This window comes from Salmo trutta, chromosome 1 (genome assembly GCF_901001165.1).
Source record: "Salmo trutta chromosome 1, fSalTru1.1, whole genome shotgun sequence".
Lineage (NCBI taxonomy): Eukaryota > Metazoa > Chordata > Actinopteri > Salmoniformes > Salmonidae > Salmo > Salmo trutta.
The window spans coordinates 38592853-38616345 of NC_042957.1; the positions used below are offsets into that span (position 1 = coordinate 38592853).

A 23493-nucleotide genomic window follows, 5' to 3' on the forward strand; every position below is an offset into this window, starting at 1 on the left:
AGGCTCCGGACCGTGGGCCGTCTCAGGAGGTTCCGGACCGTGGGCCGTCTCAGGAGGTTCCGGACCGTGGGCCGTCTCAGGAGGCTCCGGACCGTGGGCCGTCTCAGGAGGCTCCGGACCGTGGGCCGTCTCAGGAGGCTCCGGACCGTGGGCCGTCTCAGGAGGTTCCGGACCGTGGGCCGTCTCAGGAGGCTCCGGACCGTGGGCCGTCTCAGGAGGCTCCGGACTGTGGGCCGTCTCAGGAGGCTTCGGACTGTGGGCCGTCTCAGGAGGTTCCGGACTGTGGGCCGTTTCAGGAGGTTCCGGACTGTGGGCCGTCTCAGGAGGTTCCGGACTGTGGGCCGTCTCAGGAGGTTCCGGACTGTGGGCCGTCTCAGGAGGTTCCGGACTGTGGGACGTCTCATGAGGTTCCGGACTGTGGGACGTCTCAGGAGGTTCCGGACTGTAGGACGTCTCAGGAGGTTCCAGACTGGGAACTATCGCCGGAAGCTCTGGACTGGGAACTGTCGCCGGAAGCTCTGGACTGTTATCATCCCAAAAAAACAACAACATAGAAATACAGAAACTAGAACCTCACATAGAAATACAGAAACTAGACAAAACCCCAAACATAGAAAAAAAAAACTAGAACCAACATAGAAATAAATAAACTAGACAAAACCCCCTGTCACGCCCTGACCTACTCTATTCATAGAAAATAAAAGCTTTCTATGGTCAGAACGTGACAATCTGCTAGTTAGCTAGCTCAATGATCAATGATTTTTTTAAATTGATTGTGATTTATCTTCAATGCTCTTAAATAATAGCTTCATAATATAGCCTAATATTAATAATCTTTTAACTCATATATGTTTCGCTGGCTAATGGCTTGTGTGGATATTTTAGTATATATATATATATGGTGGTTAGGTAAAGTCTGTGCTACCTGTGCTTGGTGCTTAATTTGTAAATCGTGAGGGGCAGGACTAAAAAGTGAGCGCTAGAGGGGGGGTGACCTTGGGAGCTCTGAGGTACCGGAACGCATGATATATAAAATAAAAAAAACATTATAATAAAGCATTGCATGCATATCATTGTATTTGCATAGTGGCATAGAGCAGAAGTTACACACAAGAGTACCGTTTTTTTGTAGCCTACGGTCTGGGAGAAATGTGGCCTTTTATAAATGCATTTCATGCAATTCTATGTCATTTTACATGACTGGAGACTGCCAGAATCTTTAGTAAATACCATACAAACGATCGAAATGACAGGCTACTTTGACACTGACAAACTGAGAATCTGAGATCAATAAAAACGACCTTGTCTTGAACCCATCAATATTATTGGCCTGTACTGTACAATATGAGGAGGAAATTATAGTCCTAGTTTCATTGACTCACCCAATGATGTGCAGCTCACTTTCCGGCGATAGCCAATGTGCTTGTGCCAAAAGCCTACCTCTTTCATAAAACAATGTTTGCTCAAAAGGCCTATTTAGGGCTAGGCCCCTTTTTTCTCCACTTCCTGTCTGAATGATGTGCCCAAAGTAAACTGCCTGTAGCTCAGGCCCTGAAGCCAGGATATGCATATAATTGGTACCATTGGAAAGAAAACACTTTGAAGTTTGTAGAATTGTTAAAATAATGTAGGAGAATATAACACAATAGATATGGTAGGAGAAAATCTAAAGAAAAACCAACCTGAATTTTTCTTTTGAGAGACCATCCTCTTAGAATTGCAAGAGAAAAGTCCCGGGATGCAATTCCTATGGCTTCCACAGGGTGTCAGCAGTCTATGTTCAAGGTTTCAGGCTTGTAACTTCAAAAACGAATAAGTAATACAAGTTTTTGTAGAAGGACACAGTCTTGAAAATGTGTGTTTGCATGCGCCATGAAGACATTACGCACCTGCTAAAATCGGTTTCCTATTGAACATACTTCTTTCCAAAATAAATATTATCGTTTGATTACATTTTACGGTATCTGAGGAGTAAATAGAAACGTATTTTGACTTGTTGAAACAAAGTTTAGGGTTAGATTCCTTTCTCTGCAAGTTGAACGAGTGGATTACTCAAATCGATGGCGCCAACTAAACTGACTTTTTGGGATATAAAGAATGATTTTATCTAAGAAAAGGACACTACATGTTATAGCTGCTGTATGTACAAAAGTGCTTTCACATCTAAACTTGTCACCTGACATGGATTTTAATACCCTGAATTTAAAATTAAGTCTGCACTTTAACCTCATAGTCATTTTATCATTTAAAATCCAAAGTGCTGGAGTACAGAGCCAAAACACTTTTGAAGCTCACTGTAAGTAATTGCTATGACATTAGTGCTTTCAGAATGAGTTAGGATCTTGTGTTTACTTTCAACTCTTGCATGTAAATATATAGCCTCAAATCATTATAGATTGAAATTTAGCCTGCCAAAACCCACTCTTCCATCCAGAAATCGACCAATAGACAAAGCTCTCAAGACTCTGGAGGTTGTCTTGGAAGTGATTGTGTCCAGCTAAACAAGGCTGGAGCTTAGACCCATACCACAGAGTTTCTTTGCCCGTACAGTCAGTGGCTTCAAAATTCAAGTTGATGTTTGGGAGGGCATGAGACAAAGTATTGTGTAGTACCCTATCGGTAGAAAGAGTTGTGTGTGTTAACTGTAGGGGTAGCCATGGTGCTGGAGATCAGGAGTGTGTGAGAAAGGCAGGTTGAGGTTGCCAGGATCACAGTAGTACAGAAGGTGTCGTATGCTGAGGCAGTGAAGAGAGTAGTAGAAGAAAATAGGTCCATGGCGAGGGATCCTGAGAGGCTCCCTGTGAGTAGGCCGAGGCCAATAGAGAGGGATAGGAATAACATGTGTTTCAGTAAGGTTGGTTTATTAGCTATCATAGACATGGTTATAAACTGTACTGCTGAAATGGAATGTAAATCACAGAAAATAGATGTTCTGGTCACAGCTGCAGAGAAGCACTTGGGTGTACAAGATTTTACGGCAAAAGAGTTACAAGGTGTGTTGAATGATATCGTCCCGTCCTCCCAGGATTTCAGCCTGGTGTAGGATCAGATAGGGCCAAGTATTGGAATAGTGGTGAGGTTTTTTAATTGGTGTAGGGTTAGTTGGTAGGGCCTTTTCCCTGTCCTTTTCTTTTCCCTTTTTGTGTCACAAAATGTAATGAATTCACACTCCAGAATAGAATGTGGAAAAACACAGGGCTAGATAAGAGAAATTGATTAGCAGGGAGGCCTCATGCTCCAGTACAGTAGGCGGTGGTGTATGCACCTTTCAGTTGTTTGCGATGGGCCAATAGATATTTTAAGAAGGTGGGCGCTTCAACAATTCGATTGGGAGTGCAATGACGAAAGCAGAAGCAATGCTTGATTCTGTTGGTGCGAGTGAAGGTAGATGAAATGAGTGAAATACTGTAACATCTAAGAATGGAGCTAAAAGGGCTAAAGTTTTAAATCAACATAAGCCTCGGTACAATAATAACTCCAATCCTTGTTGGAGTGCGATTCATGAGCAAGGATGTTTTGCGGTCACAAAGATGGCGAATGATGCATTGGGATAAGTGGAGTCAGAGTGACCAGGAGTGCTATGATGTTGATTTCATGTGTCTCAAAAGAACAAAAGGAGAAAGAACTGTGGATGTACAAATTATCGACACATGAAGTGGAATGCTATTATCCGAGTAGGGCACCAATAAAAGGTGTCATATCTGGCGTCTCGATGGATATTGAGGCTTCATGGTTTAAGATGAGCATGCCAGGAATAGTTAATTCACGTCACTTAACCCTCACTGGGAATAGAAAGGAGGAGGAAAGCCTTTCTGTATTATTGATATTTGCTGAAGAAGTTCTCCCGACCCATGTAAAGCTGAGATATATGAGATATGCGGTGTGAGCTTATGTACAAAAGCCACTTCAATGTCATAAATGTGAAACATTTGGCGTGTCAAGTGTTTGCAAATGGAATATCATTGTTGACGAGTTTGAGGATGAATGGGGCTGCAATTGTGATGGGAATCACATTCCTGATTTTCCTGAGTGTCCTGTTAGGGTGAAGGTGGTCAAAGTAGGAAGGATCGAGGCTGTCGAGAAGGTCTCCTATGCAGAGGCAGTGAAAATTGTTGAAGCAGCGAGTAGAGATGATGAAGCTATGGTAGTGGATGATGCCCAACAGTCTGTGGATGTCAGTCAGTGGAGAGATTCTTAAATACTAATCCTGATGAAGGCTTGATTTTGTAGCATTTATTGCGCAGGTGATTAATTGTACAAGACAAACTATCAAAAAAATGTAAGAGACTGGACATCATTGTGAAAGTGGCAAAAAAGTTATTGTATCTCCAGGATTTCACAGCTGAAACTTTGCAGGCAATACAAAGATGGCGTCGAAGAACATGGCTGACGTTTTACATTCTCCCAACCAATTGTGCAATTTTGTTATTTTTTGGCGTTTTGTTTAACTTATTTTTTTACTTTTTGTGTACATAATGTTGCTGCTACCGTCTCTTATGACTGAAAAGAACTTCTGGACATCAGAAAAGCGATTACTCACCGCGGACTGGAAGAAACTTTTTCCTTTAACGAGTCCCACGAGAAGGATATCCTGCTTTCACTGGAACAGGCCCAGATCCACGCCTTTTGTGTGAAGAAAAGACGCCGGAAAAGGGGACGCAGATCGGGATCCCTCTGAGAAGCCGGAGGCGAGCGAGTAAACTCCCAATGCCTTCCATTCTCCTTGCTAACGTGCAATCGTTAGAAAATAAAATTGATGACCTACTATTAATATTATCCTACCAACGAGACATTAATAACTGTAACATCTTATGTTTCACCGAGACGTGGCTGAACGAAGAAACGGACAATATAGAACTGGCGGGATTTTCCATGCACCGGCAGAACAGAGACGCTACCTCTGGTAAGACAAGGGGTGGGGGTGTGTGTTTTTTTGTCAATAACAGCTGGTGCGCGATGTCTAATATTAAATAAGTCTCGAGGTATTGCTCGCCTGAGGTAGGTAGAGTAAGCTGTCGACCACACTATCTACTAGAGGTTGACCGAATAATCGGCATGGCCGATTAATTAGGGCCAATTTCAAGTTTTCATGACAATCGGTAATCGGTATTTTTGGACGCCGATTATGGCCGATTACATTGCATTCCACGAGGAAACTGCGTGGCAGGCTGACCACCTGTTACGCGAGTGCAGCAAGGAGCCAAGGTAAGTTGCTAGCTAGCATTAAACTTATCTTATAAAAAACAATCAATCTTCACATAATCACTAGTTGACTACACATGGTTGATGATATTACTAGGTTAACTAGCTTGTCCTGCGTTGCATATAATCAATGCGGTGTCTGTTAATTTATCATTGAATCACAGCCTACCTCGCCAAACGGGGGATGATTTAACAAAAGTGTCTTTGCGAAAAAAGCACAATCGTTGCACGAATGTACCTAACCATAAACATAAATGAATTTCTTATAAATCAATACACAGAAGTATATTTTTTTTAAACCAGCATATTTAGTTAAAAGAAATTCATGTTAGGAGGCAATATTAACTAGGGAAATTGTGTCACTTCTCTTCATTGCATTCATTGCACGCAGAGTCAGGGTATATTCAACAGTTTGGGCCGCCTGGCTCATTGCGAACTAATTTGCCAGAATTTTACATAATTATGACAGAACATTGAAGGTTGTGCAATGTAACAGCAATATTTAGATTTAGGGTTGCCACCTGTTCGATAAAATAAGAAACGGTTCCGTATTTCACTGAAAGAATAAACGTTTTGTTTTCGAAATGTTCGTTTCCAGATATGACCATATTAATGACCAAAGGCTCGTATTTCTGTGTGTATTATATTATAATTAAGTCTATGATTTGATATTTGATAGAGCAGTCTGACTGAGCGGTGGTAGGCAGCAGCAGGCTCGTAAGTATTCATTCAAACTTTACTGCGTTTGCCAACAGCTCTGAGCCAACAGCTCTTGATCACAGCGCTGTTTATGACTTCAAGCCTGTCAACTCCTGAGATTAGGCTGGCAATACTAAAGTGCCTATTAGAACATGAATAGTCAAAGGTATATGAAATTCAAATGGTATAGAGAGAAATAGTCGACGCGTCATAATTCCTATAATAACTACAACCTAAAACTTCTGAACTGGGAATATTGAAGAACTGGGAATATTGAACCACCAGCTTTCATATGTTCTGAGCAAGGAACTTAAACGTTAGCTTTTTTACATGGCACATATTGCACTTTTACTTTCTTCTCCAACACTGTGTTTTTGCATTATTTAAACCAAATTGAGCATGTTTCATTATTTATTTGAGACTAAATTGATTTTATATATGTATTATATTAAGTTAAAATAAAAGTGTTCATTGTTCATTCAGTATTGTTGTAATTGTCATTACTACAAATATATATATACACTGCTCAAAAAAATAAAGGGAACACTTAAACAACAAATCCTAGATCTGAATGAAAGAAATAATCTTATTAAATACTTTTTTCTTTACATAGTTGAATGTGATGACAACAAAATCACACAAAAATAATAAATGGAAATCCAATTTATCAACCCATGGAGGTCTGGATTTGGAGTCACACTCAAAATTAAAGTGGAAAACCACACTACAGGCTGATCCAACTTTGATGTAATGTCCTTAAAACAAGTCAAAATGAGGCTCAGTAGTGTGTGTGGCCTCCAAGTGCCTGTATGACCTCCCTACAATGCCTGGGCATGCTCCTGATGAGGTGGCGGATGGTCTCCTGAGGGATCTCCTCCTAAACCTGGACTAAAGCATCCGCCAACTCCTGGACAGTCTGTGGTGCAACGTGGCGTTGGTGGATGGAGCGAGACATGATGTCCCAGATGTGCTCAATTGGATTCAGGTCTGGGGAACGGGCGGGCCAGTCCATAGCATCAATGCCTTCCTCTTGCAGGAACTGCTGACACACTCCAGCCACATGAGGTCTAGCATTGTCTTGCATTAGGAGGAACCCAGGGCCAACCGCACCAGCATATGGTCTCACAAGGGGTCTGAGGATCTCATCTCGGTACCTAATGGCAGTCAGGCTACCTCTGGCGAGCACATGGAGGGCTGTGCGGCCCCCCAAAGAAATGCCACCCCACACCATGACTGACCCACCGCCAAACCGGTCATGCTGGAGGATGTTGCAGGCAGCAGAACGTTCTCCACGGCGTCTCCAGACTCTGTCACGTCTGTCACACGTGCTCAGTGTGAACCTGCTTTCATCTGTGAAGAGCACAGGGCGCCAGTGACGAATTTGTCAATCTTGGTGTTCTCTGGCAAATGCCAAACGTCCTGCACGGTGTTGGGCTGTAAGCACAACACCCACCTGTGGACGTCGGGCCCTCATACCACCCTCATGGAGTCTGTTTCTGACCGTTTGAGCAGACACATGCACATTTGTGGCCTGCTGGAGGTCATTTTGCAGGGCTCTGGCAGTGCTCCTCCTGCTCCTCCTTGCACAAAGGCGGAGGTAGCGGTCCTGCTGCTGGGTTGTTGCCCTCCTACGGCCTCCTCCACGTCTCCTGATGTACTGGGCTGTCTCCTGGTAGCGCCTCCATGCTCTGGACACTACGCTGACAGACACAGCAAACCTTCTTGCCACAGCTCGCATTGATGTGCCATCCTGGATGAGCTGCACTACCTGAGCCACTTGTGTGGGTTGTAGACTCCGTCTCATGCTACCACTAGAGTGAAAGCACCGCCAGCATTCAAAAGTGACCAAAACATCAGCCAGGAAGCATAGGAACTGAGAGTGGTCTGTGGTCACCACCTGCAGAACCACTCCTTTATTGGGGGTGTCTTGCTTATTGCCTATAATTTCCACCTGTTGTCTATTCCATTTGCACAACAGCATGTGAAATGTATTGTCAATCAGTGTTGCTTCCTAAGTGGACAGTTTGATTTCACAGAAGTGTGATTGACTTGGAGTTACATTGTGTTGTTTAAGTATTCCCTTTATTTTTTTGAGCAGTGCATAAAAAGATCGGCCGATTAATCGGTATTGGCTTTTTTTTTGGTCCTCCAATAATCGGTATCGGCATTGAAAAAATCATAAATGGTTGACCTCTACTATCTAAGAGAGTTCTCATCTGTATTATTCGTAGCCGTCTATTTACCACCACAAAACAAAGCTGGAACTAAGACCACTCTAAACAAACTCTAAAAGGCCATAAGCAAAGACGAAAACGCTCACCCAGAAGCTGGGGACTTTAATGCAGGCAAACTTAATTCAGTTTTACCTCAGTTTTACCAGCATTTCACATGTGCAACAGGGGAAAAAACATCCTAGATCACATTTACTCCACACACAGAGATGCATACAAAGCTCTCCTCCGTCCTCCATTTGGCAAATCTGACCACAATTCTATCCTCATGATTTCTGCCTACAAGCAAAAACTAAAGCAGGAAGTACCAGTGATGCTCGTTGGATGTGGCAGGGCTTGAAAACTATTACGGACTACAAAGGGAAACCCAGACGCGAGTTGACCAGAGACGCGAGCCAACCAGACAAGCTAAAAGCCTTTTATGCTCGCTTCGAGGCAAGCAACACTGAAGCACGCACGAGAGCACCAGCTGTTCTGGATGACAGTGTGATAATGCTCTCGGTAGCCGATGTGAACAAAACCTTTAAACAGGTCAACATTCACAAAGCCGCTGAGCCTGACAGATTACCAGGACGTGTACTCAAAGCATGCGTGGACCAACTGTCAAGTGTCTTCACTGACATTTTCAACCTCTCCCTGACCGAGTCTGTAATACCTACATGTTTCAAGCAGACCACCATAGTCCCTGTGCCCAAGGAAGCGAAGGTAACCTGCCTAAATGATTACCGCCCCGTGGCACTCACATCAGTAGCCATGAAGTGCTTTGAAAGGCTGGTCATGGCTCACATCAACAGCATCCTCCCGGACACCTTAGACCCACTCCAATTTGCATACCGCCCCAACAGATCCACAGATGACGTAATCTTAATCGCACTCCACACCGCCCTTTCTCACCTGGAAAAAAAGGAACACTTATGTGAAAATGCTGTTCATCGACTACAGACCAGTGTTCAACACCATAGTGCCCACGAAGCTCATCACTAAACTAATGACTCTGGGACTAAACACCTCCCTCTGCAACTGGATCCTGGACTTCCTGACGGGCCGCCCCCAGGTTGTAAGATTAGGCAACAACACGTCTGCCACGCTGATCCTGAACACTGGGGCTCCTCAGGGGTGTGTACTTAATCCCCTCCTGTATTCCCTGTTCACCCACGACTGCATGGCCAAACACGACTCCAACACCATCATTAAGTTTGCTGACGACACAACAGTGGTAGGCCTGATCACCGACAACAATGAGACAGCCAATAGGGAGGAGGTCAGAGAACTGGCACTATGGTGCCAGGACAACAACCTCTCCCTCAATGTGAGCAAGACAAAGGAGCTGATCGTGGACTACAGGAAAAGGCGGGTCGAACAGGCCCCCATTAACATCGACGGAGCTGTAGTGAAGCGAGTCGAGAGTTTCAAGTTCCTTGGTGTCCACATCACCAACAAACTAATATGGTCCAAACATACCAAGACAGTCATGAAGAGAGCACAACAACCTTTTCCCTCACAAGAGACTGAAAAGATTTGGCATGGGCCCCCAGATCCTAAAAAGGTTCTACAGCTGCATCATCGAGAGCATGATGACCGATTGCATCACCGCAACTCCTCGCCTGGTAAGGTGCTACAGAGGGTAGTGCTAATCGCCCAGGACATTACTGGGGCCAAGCTTCCTGCCATCTAGGACCTATATAATAGGCGGTGTCAGAGAAAAGCCCATAAAATTGTCAGACTCCAGTCACCCAAGTTATAGACTGTTTTCTCTGCTACCGCACGGCAAGCGGTACCGGAGCGCCAAGTCTAGGACCAAAAGGCTCCTCAACAGCTTCTACCCCCAAGCCATCAGACTGCTGAACAATTCATAAAAATCGGCAACAATTTACTTTGACCCCCCCACCTATGCATAGTCACTTCGCCCTCACCTACATGTACAGATTACCTCAACTAGCCTGTACCCCTGCACACTGACTCGGTACCCGTGCCCCCTGTATATAGCCTCGTTATTGTTATTCTTATTGTGTTACTTTTTATTATTAATTTTTATTTTATCCTACTTGGTAAATATGTTCTTCTTCTTGAACTGCTCTGTTGGTTAAGGGTTTGTAAAGTAAGCATTTCATGGTGAAGTGTACACTTGTTGTATTCGGCGCATGAGGCAAATAAAGTTTGACTTAATTTGATTTGAAGACACTTCCCCCTCTCAGGCCCCAGAGCCTGTGTAGGGATCTGAGCACATTTGACTAAGTGAAGGAGTACATTGACATTTGTTTAGTTTTTTGAGGATAATATGTGGAAATTATTATAATTTTTTTGTTGTTGTTATATTATTATTTTGTATATATTTTTGTTAAAGTATTTTAGTTTTTACCCCACCCAATAGGTGGCGGCAATACACCTTTTCGGGTGTAGTCTGTCAATAAATCCTTGAAGAAGAGTAAGACATTTTAAGAAGAAGTTGATGTTTGGACGGATGCAGAAAGTCACATCCAAACAATTATTTAAGTCTTTGACACAACTTTTCTTATTACGGAATTCAAGAACAGTCACTTCTAAAATGTCTTTCCAGTACCCAAATGCTTACCGTGACGAGGCAGTTGTAAGTAACAGGCTAGCTTGTCATGTCGCTTCCAAGTGAATGGGGAGGAGCTAGCCACTTGCTAGCTTGCCATGTACCGGTACTAGGCTAACTAGCTAGCGCTCTTTGTTTATTTGGATAGTTTGAGGCTACTAAAATAACATGGCGTTTGAACACATGCTCATTGCTAGCTATGAACCGAGTTCGCGAGCTAACAATAGAACATTAGCTAGCTAACTGTTAGCTTGTAGTATAATGTTACCGGCATGGATAACCCAACCTCGAATGAATGAATGAGTCAGCCAGCCAGCTAGCTAGGCTTCGTTCGCCTTTTGTTGGCTTTGTCTCATGTTAGCTAGCTGCTAGCAAAGCTTTTTCATAGGCTGGCTAGTTAGCAAGCAAGCTAACCGTAGCGCTGTCATGTTATCGCATAACATCCAGCAACAAATGAGGAATGATCAAAGTTGTTTGGTGAATGCTGCCTCACATGGATTTCACCTGCATGTTATTTCTCACAGGTGGATGACTACCATGGCAATAAGATTCCAGACCCGTACAGTTGGTTGGAAGACCCAGACAGCGAAAAGACGCAGGTAAACGCCCATTTGCCATTCATTCAACACTAGTTGAAGGAATGTAATCGCAACGTTACCCGTTGGTTTCGGTCAGGGAGTCCTTAGTCGGGGTCAATATTTTTACATCTGATGAAATTCACATTAATTTGTATGTTATTACTTTTATCAAGGTATAATAAAGTTATCAGAGTTGGTCACTGTAGATTGTGCCACTGCCAACTCCTCCCCACAATCCAGGGGGGAAAATGGAAATTAAATTTGAGTCACCAACTCGGCACATCTACCTAAAATGTCCAACCAGTATTGACATAGGCTACTGACATAGTAGGTAAGGTTGCAACCAGCACCACCACCTGTGAATTAGTGGTCATTGCATTGATGTTGATATGTCTTGTTTCTTCCCAGGCTTTTGTCAATGCTCAGAACCAGCTGACACTGCCCTACTTGGAGCGCTGTGAGGTGCGGGACCTGTTCAAGGAGCGCATGACGGAGCTCTACGACTACCCCAAATACAGCTGTCCCTTCAAGAGGGGGAGCAGGTGAGAGGAGTAGGCTGGGGTGGGGTCAAGGTTAGCGAGCACATCTGACCCACTTGCTTACAGCTGCACTAGGGTCAGACAGCCATCCTTTGTAAATTAAGAAACTGCGGATATGGCTCAGAAAATGTCCCTCATTCCAGGGATGAGAAAGTTGTCCCATTATCCCAACCGTTACACTGAGAATATTGAATGACTGTTAGTTTTCTGGAAAAATGTCCACAGCAGTCATTCCGACCCTAGTGCAGCTGTAAGCAAGCAGGTCGGGTCTGCTGGCTAGGTCAAGGTGTGGGAGTTTTGAGGAGCTTTGCTGCACCCTAAAACACAGGGTCATGTTCATTAGGGCATGTAACAGAAAATGTCTTAAATGTTCTGCAACAGAAAATAAAAATTAGCATTTCTTATTGGACAGCTCCAGAGGTTTATTCACTAGGAACCCAACAGAAGCAAACTATCAAATGGCGGAGGGACCTAGCTGCATTTGTCAAATAGAAAAATGATTCTGCTTCAAAACGTTTTTCGTTAAGAAAAATAATGACTACACCCCAATTAGGTTTCTTGTGAACACGATCAAGCTGCCCCTTGAAGGGTGCTTTCCATCAAATTGGTTTGGTGCACTTTTTTTCAGAGCTCTTACCCCCTTATTTTGCTTTGTTTGGACTGGTGTGAACACTGCACTCAGGAATGCACTAAACAATCCACCATGGTTGGCTCAAAAAGGGTAGTAGTGGTTCAATTCGAACCCTGGTGCAGTTCGCTGCAGGTGAGAAAGAAAAATAACCAGAGTCGAGCACTATTATTGGTTGTTTGACTGAGCATTTGATGAAATGCACACAGCATCATAACTTGAAATCTCTGAAACATTCTGTGAGTAGCAGCACATTTATGAGAGCATCCTATGTAGATTAGGGGAGACGAGGGGTTATAGGCTTTTGAATATAGCCTATTCACGTCGAGTTAGAGCATCTATTTCTGTTTCCTGCTGCATGTTGGAAGATCAAAGCGAAAGTAATATGAAGATTGGGACACAAGTGATGCTTCATGATAATCATAAATGGATTTAACAAAAGACATGCATGGACGTGTGGTTTTGTTTAGACATTTTAGGTTGTTTGACATTTTGTCAATGTGAAACCAACCAGACTAAAATGTAAATAATACAAAATAACAAATAGGCGATCTCTGATTCGAACTGTAGCTCAAAACTGTGTGAAAACGCCCTGAGTGGCTCAGGGGGACTTGTCTCTTGGAATACTGGGTAGTGCGGTTCCATTGATGTCTGGCTCACATTCCTGGCCCCCTCTACAGGTATTTCCACTTCTACAACACGGGTCTCCAGAACCAGAGTGTGATGTATGTTCAGGAGAGCCTGGAGGCAGAGCCCACAGTCTTTCTGGACCCAAACACTTTCTCTGAGGACGGGACTGTTGCTTTACAAGGTGGGGGACTAAAATGTGTACAAACAATATTAATATTTAAAACACATTTGTGTAGAATACTTTCTTTATTGACAATACTACACAGATGGCCGTTGTCTTCATGATATATTCTCTATTAACAATCAATGTGTGTCGCTGACTGAATACTATGTTGTCTAGCCGGACATGCAAGGCTATATGATGCGTATTCAGAAAGTATTCACACCCCTTGACTTTTTCCACATTTTGTTGTGCTACAGCCTGAATTTAAAATGATTCATTTGAGATTTGTCACTGGCCAACACACAATACCCCATCATTTCAATGTGGAATTATGTTTTTGGCCATTTTTACAAGTTAATTAAAAATGAAAAGCTGAAATGTCTTGAATCAATAAGTATTCAACCCCTTTTGTTATGGACAGCTTATATTTCATTTCATTTTAGTCATTTAGCAGACGCTCTTATCCAGAGCGACTTACAGTTTATATAACTTCAGGAGTAAAACTTGCCTAAAGTCAACAAGTTGCATGGACTCAATCTTTGTGCAGTAATAGTGTTTAACATTTTTTTGAATCACTACCTCATCTCTGTACCCAACACACTAAATTATGTAAGGTCCCTCATTTGAGCAGTGAATTTCAAACACATATTCAACCACATAGACCAGGGAGGTTTTCCAATGCCTCACAAAGGACACCTATTGTGTGTGTGTGTGTGTGTGTGTGTGTGTGTGTGTGTGTGTGTGTGTGTGTAAAAAGAAAAAAAAATAGATATTGAATATCCCTTTGAGTATGGTGAAATATTAATTACACTTTGGATGATGTATCAATACACCCAGTCAATACAAAGATACAGGCGTCCTTCCTAACTCAGTTGCCAGGGAGGAAGGAAACTGCTCAGGGATTTCAGTTTGGCCAATGGTGACTTTAAAAGAGAGTTTAATGGCTGTTATTGGATAAAACTGAAGATGGAGCAACAACATTGTAGTTGCTCCACAATACTAACCTAATTGACAGTGAAAAGAAAGCCTGTACAGAATAAAACATATTCCAAAGCACTCATCCTGTTTACAACAAGGCACTGAAAGTAATACTGCAAAATATGTGGTCTAGAAATTAACTTTTTGTCCTGAATGCAAAGTGTTATGTTTGGGGAAAATCCAATACAACACGTTACTGAGTACCACTCTCCATCCTCTATTTTCAAGCATTGTGGTAGCTGCATCATGTTATGGGTATGCTTGTAATCATTAAGGACTAGGGGATTTTTCAGAATGGAGCTAAGCACAGGCAAAATCCTAAAGGAAAACCTGGTTGTCTGCTTTTCACCAGACAGTGGGAGATGTATTCACCTTTCAGCAGGACAATAACCTAAAACACAAGGCCAAATCTACACCGGAGTTGCTTACCACAAGACCGTGAATGTTCCTGAGTGGCCGAGTTACAATTCTGACTTAAATCTACTGAAATCTATGGCATGACCTGAAAATAGTTGTCTAGCAATGATCAACAACCAATTTGACAGAGCTTTAAGTATTTTGAAAATAATAATGGGCAAATGTTGCACAATACAGGTGTGGAAGTCTCTTGGGCTAAAAAATGATAGCCAAACAGCTATAATCACTGCCAAAGTTTCTTATACAAAGTATTGACTCAGGGGTGTGAATACTTACTTTAAATTTGATTTCTGTATTTCATTTTATACATTTGTGACATTTGGAGAAAAAAAGTGTTTTCACTTCGTCATTATGTGGTACTGTGTGTGCAGTCGTGCCCAAAAGTTTTGAGAATGACACAAATATTAATTTTCAAAGTCTGCTACCTCAGTTTGTATGATGGCAATTTGCATATACTCCAGAATGTTATGAAGAGTGATCAGATGAATTGCAATTAATTGCAAAGTCCCTCTTTGCTATGCAAATGAACTGAATCCCCCAAAAACATTTCCACTGCATTTCAGCCCTGCCACAAAAGGACCAGCTGACAGCATGTCAGTGATTCTCTCGTTAATACAGGTGTGAGTGTTGATGAGGACAAGGCTGGAGATCACTCTGTCATGCTGATTGAGTTCGAATAACAGACTGGAAGTTTCAAAAGGAGGGTGGTGCTTGGAATCATTGTTCTTCCTCTGTCAACCATGGTTACCTGCAAGGAAACACGTGCCGTCATCATTGCTTTGCACAAAAAGGGCTTCACAGGCAAGGATATTGCTGCCAGTAAGATTGCACCTAAATCAACCATTTATTGGATCATCAAGAACTTCAAGGAGAGCGGTTCAATTGTTGTGAAGAAGGCTTCAGGGCGCCCAAGAAAGTCCAACAAGCGCCACGACCGTCTCCTAAAGTTGATTCAGCTGCGGGATCTGGGCACCACCAGCACAGAGCTTGCTCAGGAATGGCAGCAGGCAGGTGTGATTGCATCTGCACGCACAGTGAGGCAAAGACTTTTGGAGGATGGCCTGGTGTCAAGAAGGGCAGCAAAGAAGCCACTTCTCTCCAGGAAAAACATCATGGACAGACTGATATTCTGCAAAAGGTACAGGGATTAGACTGCTGAGGACTGAGGTAAAGTCATTATCTCTGATGAATCCCCTTTCCGATTGTTTGGGGCATCTGGGGAAAAAAGAGCGCTACCATTAGTCCTGTGTCATGCCAACAGTAAAGCATCCTGAGACCATTCATGTGTGGGGGTGCTTCTCAGCCAAGGGAGTGGGCTCACTCACAATTTTGCCTAAGAACACAGCCATGAATAAAGAATGGTACCAACACACCCCCTGAGAGCAACTTCTCCCAACCATCCAGGAACAGTTTGGTGACGAACAATGCCTTTTCCAGCATGATGGAGCACCTTGCCATAAGGCAAAAGTGATAACTAAGTGGCTCAGGGAACAAAACATAAATTTTTTGGGGTCCATGGCCAGGAAACTCCCCAGACCTTAATCCCATTGAGAACTTGTGGTCAGTCCTCAAGAGGCGGGTGGACAAACAAAACCCACAATCTGACAAACTCCAAGCATTGATTATGCAAGAATGGGCTGCCATCAGTCAGGATGTGGCCCAGAAGTTAATTGACAGCATGCCAGGGCGGATTGCAGCGGTCTTGAAAAAGAAGGGTCAACACTGCAAATATTGACTCTTTGCATCAACTTCATGTAATTGTCAATAAAAGCCTTTGCCACTTATGAAATGCTTGTAATTATACTTCAGTATTCCATAGTAACATCTGACCAAAATATCTAAAGACACTGAAGCAGCAAACTTTGTGGAAATTAATATTTGTGTCATTCTCAACTTTTGGCCATGACTGTAGATGGGTGGGGAAAACATTTTGAATTCAGGCAATAACACATAATGTAGAATACGTCAAGGGGTATGAATACTTTCTGAAGGAGCTGTACAGGGATGCAAACTCGTCTCTTTTCAACGATATTCTCAATTTTGATCTGAAAATAGGCCATCCAAGTTAATTGTGTAAATCAGAAGGGGGGGAAAAAAGTTTTTGGGGGGGACGGGGTGTCTGTCATTTAAAATCTTTGCCTCAGCACAGAATGCATCTAAATGTTACATACAGCTGGGGTGTGCACACTGATCTTCTGTTATGTTTGTTTAATTGTTGGAGCAGCTTTCTTCTTGAGAAAAGTGCTTACGCTGTCTTTTCATTTAGCCTGTTAAAACCAAGAGCCCAGGCCAGTCTGACTAGGCGTCGCAGTCATGCAGCCTCGGAGTGCCATAGAGGAATAACGGAGCACCGTGACAGTCATGATGCTACCTTTTACCCTTTCTACCGCATTTTAGTGCTCATTTTGTATCATTCCAGAAACCATATAATTGTCAGTTTTTGGCTGCTCATGGCCTGCTAATTGTTGGTTTGGTAAAACTTCTTTAGTCACATTACCTAGCTAGCTAGCTAACAACCTGTTAACTTGACCAATATAGGCTATGCACAAATGTGGATGGCACAGGAATAATTGAAAAGGGATAGATGGCCTACTCAGAGAGATGCTTCAAAGGTAGGATGCATATGCCTTAGAATTAAATTGATAACTTAATCAGAAATCTCTGTTCGTTAAAATTATATTTGGTTAAGTTGGGAGCTGTGATAGAAGGGACTAAATGAAAGCGAGAGGCTGTGTGAGGGAGTGTGTCACATACGGTTTATAGCGTTAAGTTATCTGAAGAGTAGGCTAAAGATGGTTTCATATAGTGTTTTCCCCTTACTGCCACAATGACATGCAGATCATTATGCATTTATGTTCCTTACTACATTCCTCCTGCCGTATCACAGGTAAGCCTTTGGATATAAGCAAATCAGCCAGTTTCTGCAGTAGCCTTTTTTAGTGTAGCAAACGTGCAATACTTATAGAAAATGGGGACAGGCATCCTGGGGGTGGCAGGAGTCCAACAATAAAAAATAATACACTACATGGCCAAAAGTGTGGACAGCCTTTCAAATGCAATCTCCATAGACAAACACCGGCAGTAGAATGGCCCGCACTGAAGAGCTCAGTGACTTTCAATGTGGCACCAACAAGTCAGTTCATAAAATGTCTACCCTGCTTGAGCTGCCCCAGTAAACTGTAAGGGCTGTTATTGTGAGCGGAAATGTCTGGGAGCAACAACGGCTCAGCCTCGACGTGGTAGGCAACACAAGCTCACAGAACGGTACCGCTTTGCGTAAAAATCGCCTGTCCTCAGTTGCAACACTCACTGCCGAGTTCAAAACTGCCTCTGGAAGCTATGTCAGCACAATAACTGTTCGTCGGGAGCTTCATGAAATGGGTTTCCATGGCCGAGCAGCTGCACACAAGCCTAGGATCACCATGCGCAATGCCAAGCGTCGGCTGGAGTGGCGGAAAGCTCGTTGCCATTGGACTCTGGAGCAGTGGAAACACGTTCTCAGTAGTGATGAATCACGCTTCACCATCTGGCAGTCTGACAGCTGAATCTGGGTTTGGCGGATGCCAAAAGATTGCTTCCTGCCAACTGTAAAGTTGGGTGGAGGAGGAATAATGGTTTGGGGCCTCTTAGTTCCAGTGAAGGGAAATCTTAACGCAACAATATGCAATGACATTTTAGACGATTCTGTGCTTCTAACTTTGTGGCAACAGTTTGAGAAAGGCCCTTTCCTGTTTCAGTATGACAATGGCGCCATGCATAAAGCTAGGTCCACACAGAAATGGTTTGTCCAGATTGGTGTGGAATAACTTGACTGGCCTGCACAGAGCCCTGACCTCAACCCCATCGAACACCTTTGGGATGAATTGGAACACTGACTATGAGCCAGGCTTAAATAATCTAATTTTATTTGTCACATACACGTGTTTAACAGATGGTTTTGTGAGTGTAGCAAAATGCTTGTTTTTCTAGCTCTAACAGTGCAGTAATATCTAATTGCCCAACATCAGTGCCCGGCTCATTAATTCTCTTGTGGCTGAATGGAAGCAAGTCCCCGCAGAAATTTTCCAACATCTATTAGAAAGTCTTCCCAGAAGAGCGGAGGCTGTTATAGCAGCAAAGGGGGACCAACTTCATAGTAATAGCCATGATTTTGGGATGAGATGTTAAACGAGCAGGTGTCCACATACTTTAAGCCAAATGATATGTATGTGAAGGTAATTTGGAAAGTATTCAGACCCCTTGACTTTTTCCACATTTTGTTACATTACAGCCCTTTTCTAAAATAAATTCCTCATCAATCTAGACACAATAACCCATAATGACAAAGCAAAAACACGTTTTTAGAAATGTTTGCAAATATATAAACAGTTACATTTATGTATTGTGAGACCCTTTTACTCAGTACTTTGTTGAAGCACCTTTGGCAGTGATCACAACCTTGAGTATTCTTGGGTATGATGCTGCAAGCTAGGCACACCTGTATTTGGGGAGTTTCTCCCATTTGTCTCTGAAGATCCTCTCAAGCTCTGTCAGGTTGGATAGGAAGCGTTGCTGCACAGTCATTTTCAGGTCTATCCAGAGATGTTCGATCGGTTCAAGTCTGGGTTCTGGCTGGGCCACTCAAGGACATTCAGAGACTTGTCCCAAAGCCACTCCTGTGTTATCTTGGCTGTGTGCTTAGGGTCGTTGTCCTGTTGGAAGGTGAAACTTCTCGTGCAGATTTTCATGAAGGTTCTATCTGTACTTTGCTCCGGTCATCTTTCCCTCGATCCTGACTAGTCTCCCAGTCCCTTCCGCTGAAAAACATCCCCACAGCATGATGCTGCCACCCATGCTTCACCGTAGGGATGGTGCCAGGTTTCCTCCAGACGTGACGCTTGGCATTCAGGCCAAAGAGTTCAATCTTGGTTTCATCAGACCAGAGAATCTTGTTTCTCGTGGTCAGATACCTTTTGGCAATCTCCAAGCGGGCTGTTGTGGCTTTTACTAAGTGTTTTCCGTCTGGACACTCTAACATAAAGGCCTGATTGGGGGAGTGCTGCAGAGATGGTTGTCCTTCTGGAAGGTTCTCCCACCTCCACAGAGGAACTCTGGAGCTCTGTCAGTGACCATCAGGTTCTTGGTCACCTCCCTGAGGTCTTGTTGGTTCCAAACTTCTTCAATTTAAGAATGATGCTGGCCACTGTGTTCTTGGGGACCTTCAATGCTGCAGAATAATTTTTGTTGTACCCTTCCCCAGATCTGTGCCTCAACACAATCCTGTCTCTGAGCTTTTCAGACAATTCCTTCAACCTCATGGCTTGGTTTTTGCTCTGAGATGCACTGTCAAATTTGGGACCTTTTTAAATAGACAGGTGTGTGCCTTTCCAAATCATGTCCTATCAATTTAATTTACCAAAGGTGGACTCCAAGTTGTAATGTCAAGGATGATCAATGGAAACAGGATGCATCTGAGCTCAATTTTGAGGCTCATAGCAAAGGATGTGAATACTTATGTAAATAAGTTATTTCTGTTTTTTTATTTTAATACATTTGCAATAATATCTAAACCTGTTCACTTTGCCATTATGGGGTATTGTGATGAGAAAAACATTTAATTCATTTTAGAATAAGGCTATAATGTAACAAAATGTGGAAAAAGCCAAGGGTCTAAATACTTCCCGACTAGTGTGTGTGTGTGTGTGTGAGAGAGAGATATAGTACCAGTCAAAAGTTTGGACACCTACTCATTCCAGGTTTTAATTTTTTTTTTACACTATTTTTTACATTGTAGAATAACAGTGAAGACATCAACTATGAAATAACACACAGAATCATGTAGTAATCAAAAAACTAATAAATATTTTACATTTTAAGTTTCTTCAAAATAGCCTCTTTGCCTTGATGACAGCTTAGCACACTTGGCATTTTCTCAACCAGCTTCACCTGGAATGCTTTTCCAACTGTTTGTTGGCTGCTTTTTCTTCTCTGCGGTCCAACTCATCCCAAACCATCTCAATTGGGTTGAGTTCAGGTGATTTGTGGAGGCCAGGTCATCTGATGCAGCACTTCATCACTCTCCTTGGTCAAATAGCCCTTACAGCCTGGAGGTGTGTTTGGTCATTGTCCTGTTGTTGAAAAACAAATGATAAGCGCAAACCAGATGGGATAACGTATCGATGCAGAATGCTGTGGTAGCAATGCTGGTTAAGTGTGCCTTGAATTCTAAATAAATCACTGACGGTTCCACCAGCAAAGCACCAACACACCATCACACCTCCATGCTTCACGGTGGAACCACACATGCAGAGATCATCCGTTCACCTATTCTGCGTCTCAGAAAGACATGGTGGTTGGAACCTAAAATCAAATTTGGACACATCAGACAAAAGGACAGATTTCCACCAGTCTAATGTCCATTGCTCATGTTTCTTGGCCCAAGCAACTCTCTTCTTCTTATTGGTGGTGTCCTTTAGTGGTTTCTTTGCAGCAATTCGACCATGAAGGCCTGATTTCATGCAGTCTCCTCTGAACAGTTGATGTTGTGTCTGTTACTTGAACTCTGTGAAGCAAATATTTGGGCTGTGATTTCTGAGGCTGGTAACTCTAATGAGAGGTAACTCTGTCTTCCTTTCCTGTGACAGTCCTCATGAAAGCCCGTTTCATCATAGCGCTTGATGGTTTTTGCGACTGCACTTGAAGAAACTTTCAAAGTTCTTAATTTTCCAGATTGACTGACCTTTATTGTTTTAAAGTAATGATTGACTGTCGTTTCTCTTTGCTTATTTGAGCTGTTCTTGCCTAAATTTGGACTTAGCCCTATTTGGTAAAAGACCATCTTCTGTATACTACCCTACCTTGTCACAACACAACTGATTTGGCTCAAACACATTAAGAAGGAAAGAAATTCCACAAATGTATTTTTAACAAGGCACACTGTTAATTGAAATGCGTTCCAGGTGACTAACTCATGAAGCTGGTTGAGAGAGTGTCAAGAGTCTGCAAAGCTGACATCAAGGCAAAGGGTGGCTACTTTGAAGATTCTAAAAAAATATATAGATATTTTGATTTAACACTTTTTGTTTACTACATGATTCCGTATGTTGTTTCATAGTGTTGATATCTTCACTATTATTCTACATTGTAGAAGTAAAGAAACCCTGTAATGAGTAGGTGTGCCCAAACTTCTGACAGGTACTGTATTTGAGAGAACTTCACCTGTCGGCCAAATTTTGGTCGTGGACCACAAGTCGGGGAATCCTGGCATAGGTTAACTCATTGTGCCCCTGCTCTCCGCTGTCTCCTGTTATGTCTTCACTATAAAAGTCTTACTTGGTTAAATAAAGGCTTTAAATCAGGTTCTGTCAATCCTCAGGCTATGCGTTCTCGGAGGATGGCGAATACCTGGCGTATGGTACCAGCGCCAGCGGCTCGGACTGGGTGGAGATGCACTTCTTGCAGGTGGAGGGGGCTGTGGCCCTCAAGGACAAACTAGAGAGGGTTAAGTTCAGCTGCATGTCCTGGACCCACGACGGCAAGGGCCTCTTCTACAACTCTTACCCCATGCAGGAGGGCAAGAGCGATGGTGAGCATCCTGGCTACGTAGACACACACTGAACAAAAATATAAACGCAACATGTAAAGTGTGGGTCCCATGTATCTTGACTTGAAATAAAAGATCCCAGAAGTGTTCAATACGCACAAAGCTAATTTCTCTAAAATGTTATGCACAAATGAGTTTACATTCCAGTTAGTAAACATTTATCCTTTGCCAAGGTAATCCATCCACCTGAGAGGCGTGGCATATCAAGAAGCTGATTAAACAGCATGCTCATTACACAACACCTTGAGTTGGGACAATAACAGGCCACTAAAATGTGGGAGCATGCGATTGGTATGCTGACTGCAGGAATGTCCACCCAAGCTGTTGCCAGAGACTTGAATGTTCATTTCTCTACCATAAGTCGCCTCGACGTGTTTTTTTTTTTTTTTTAGTTTGGCAGTACACCCAACTGGCCTTACAATCGCAGACCACTTGTATAGCCTCGTGTGGGTGAGCGATTTGCTGATGTCAACGTTGTGAACAGAGTACCCCGCGGTGGGGTTATGGGCAGGCATAAGCTACAGACAACGAACACAATTGCATTTTATTGATGACAATTTAAATGCACAGATACCGCAACGAAATCCTAAGGCTCATTGTCTTACCATTCATTTGACGTCATCACCTCCATGTTTCAGCATGATAATGCACGGCCCCATGTCGCAAGGATCTGTAGACAATTCCTGGAAGCTGAAAATGTCCCATTTCTTTCTTTGGCTGCATACTCACCAGATGTGACCCATTGAGCATGTTTGGGATGCTCTGGATCGACGTGTACGACAGCGTGTTCCAGTTCCCGCCAACATCCAGCAACTTTGCACAGCCATTGAAGAGGAGTGGGCTACAATCAACAGCCTGATCAACTCTATGGGAAGAAGATGTCACGCTGCATGAAGTAAATGATCACACTAGATTTCTGATCCAAGCCTCAACTTTTTTTTTTTTTAAAGGTAATCTCTGAACAACAGATGCATATCTGTATTCCCAGTCGTGATTAGGGCCTAATTAATTCATTTCAATTGACTGATTTCTTTACAAGAAATGTAACTTAGTAAAATCGTTGCATGTTTATAATATGTTAGGGTCCTCCCATTGCCACAATGGGGCAGACATGGTACATTAACATCTCTCTCTCCTCTAGGCACGGAGACGTCTACCAACCTGCACCAGAAGCTCTACTTTCACGTGTTGGGGACCCCCCAGTCCCAGGACTGCCTATGTGCTGAGTTCTCCGACCATCCCAAGTGGATGAGCGGTGTCGAGGTAGGATGGAGTCACTATTACTT

The 23493-nt window shown here is 43.0% G+C and overlaps 1 protein-coding gene across 1 annotated transcript in view; it reads left to right on the forward strand.

Moving 5' to 3' along the window:
* The first annotated feature begins 10552 nt into the window (after positions 1-10552).
* Positions 10553-23493, forward strand: part of LOC115195591 (prolyl endopeptidase) — a 56255-nt gene continuing 43314 nt past the window's right edge. The window contains exons 1-6 of the mRNA XM_029755626.1: positions 10553-10719; positions 11217-11291; positions 11679-11812; positions 13118-13248; positions 21980-22189; positions 23349-23470. Of these exons, the coding sequence (XP_029611486.1) occupies positions 10582-10719; positions 11217-11291; positions 11679-11812; positions 13118-13248; positions 21980-22189; positions 23349-23470 (810 nt within the window). The 5' untranslated portion in view covers positions 10553-10581. The remainder of the gene's footprint in view (positions 10720-11216; positions 11292-11678; positions 11813-13117; positions 13249-21979; positions 22190-23348; positions 23471-23493) is intronic.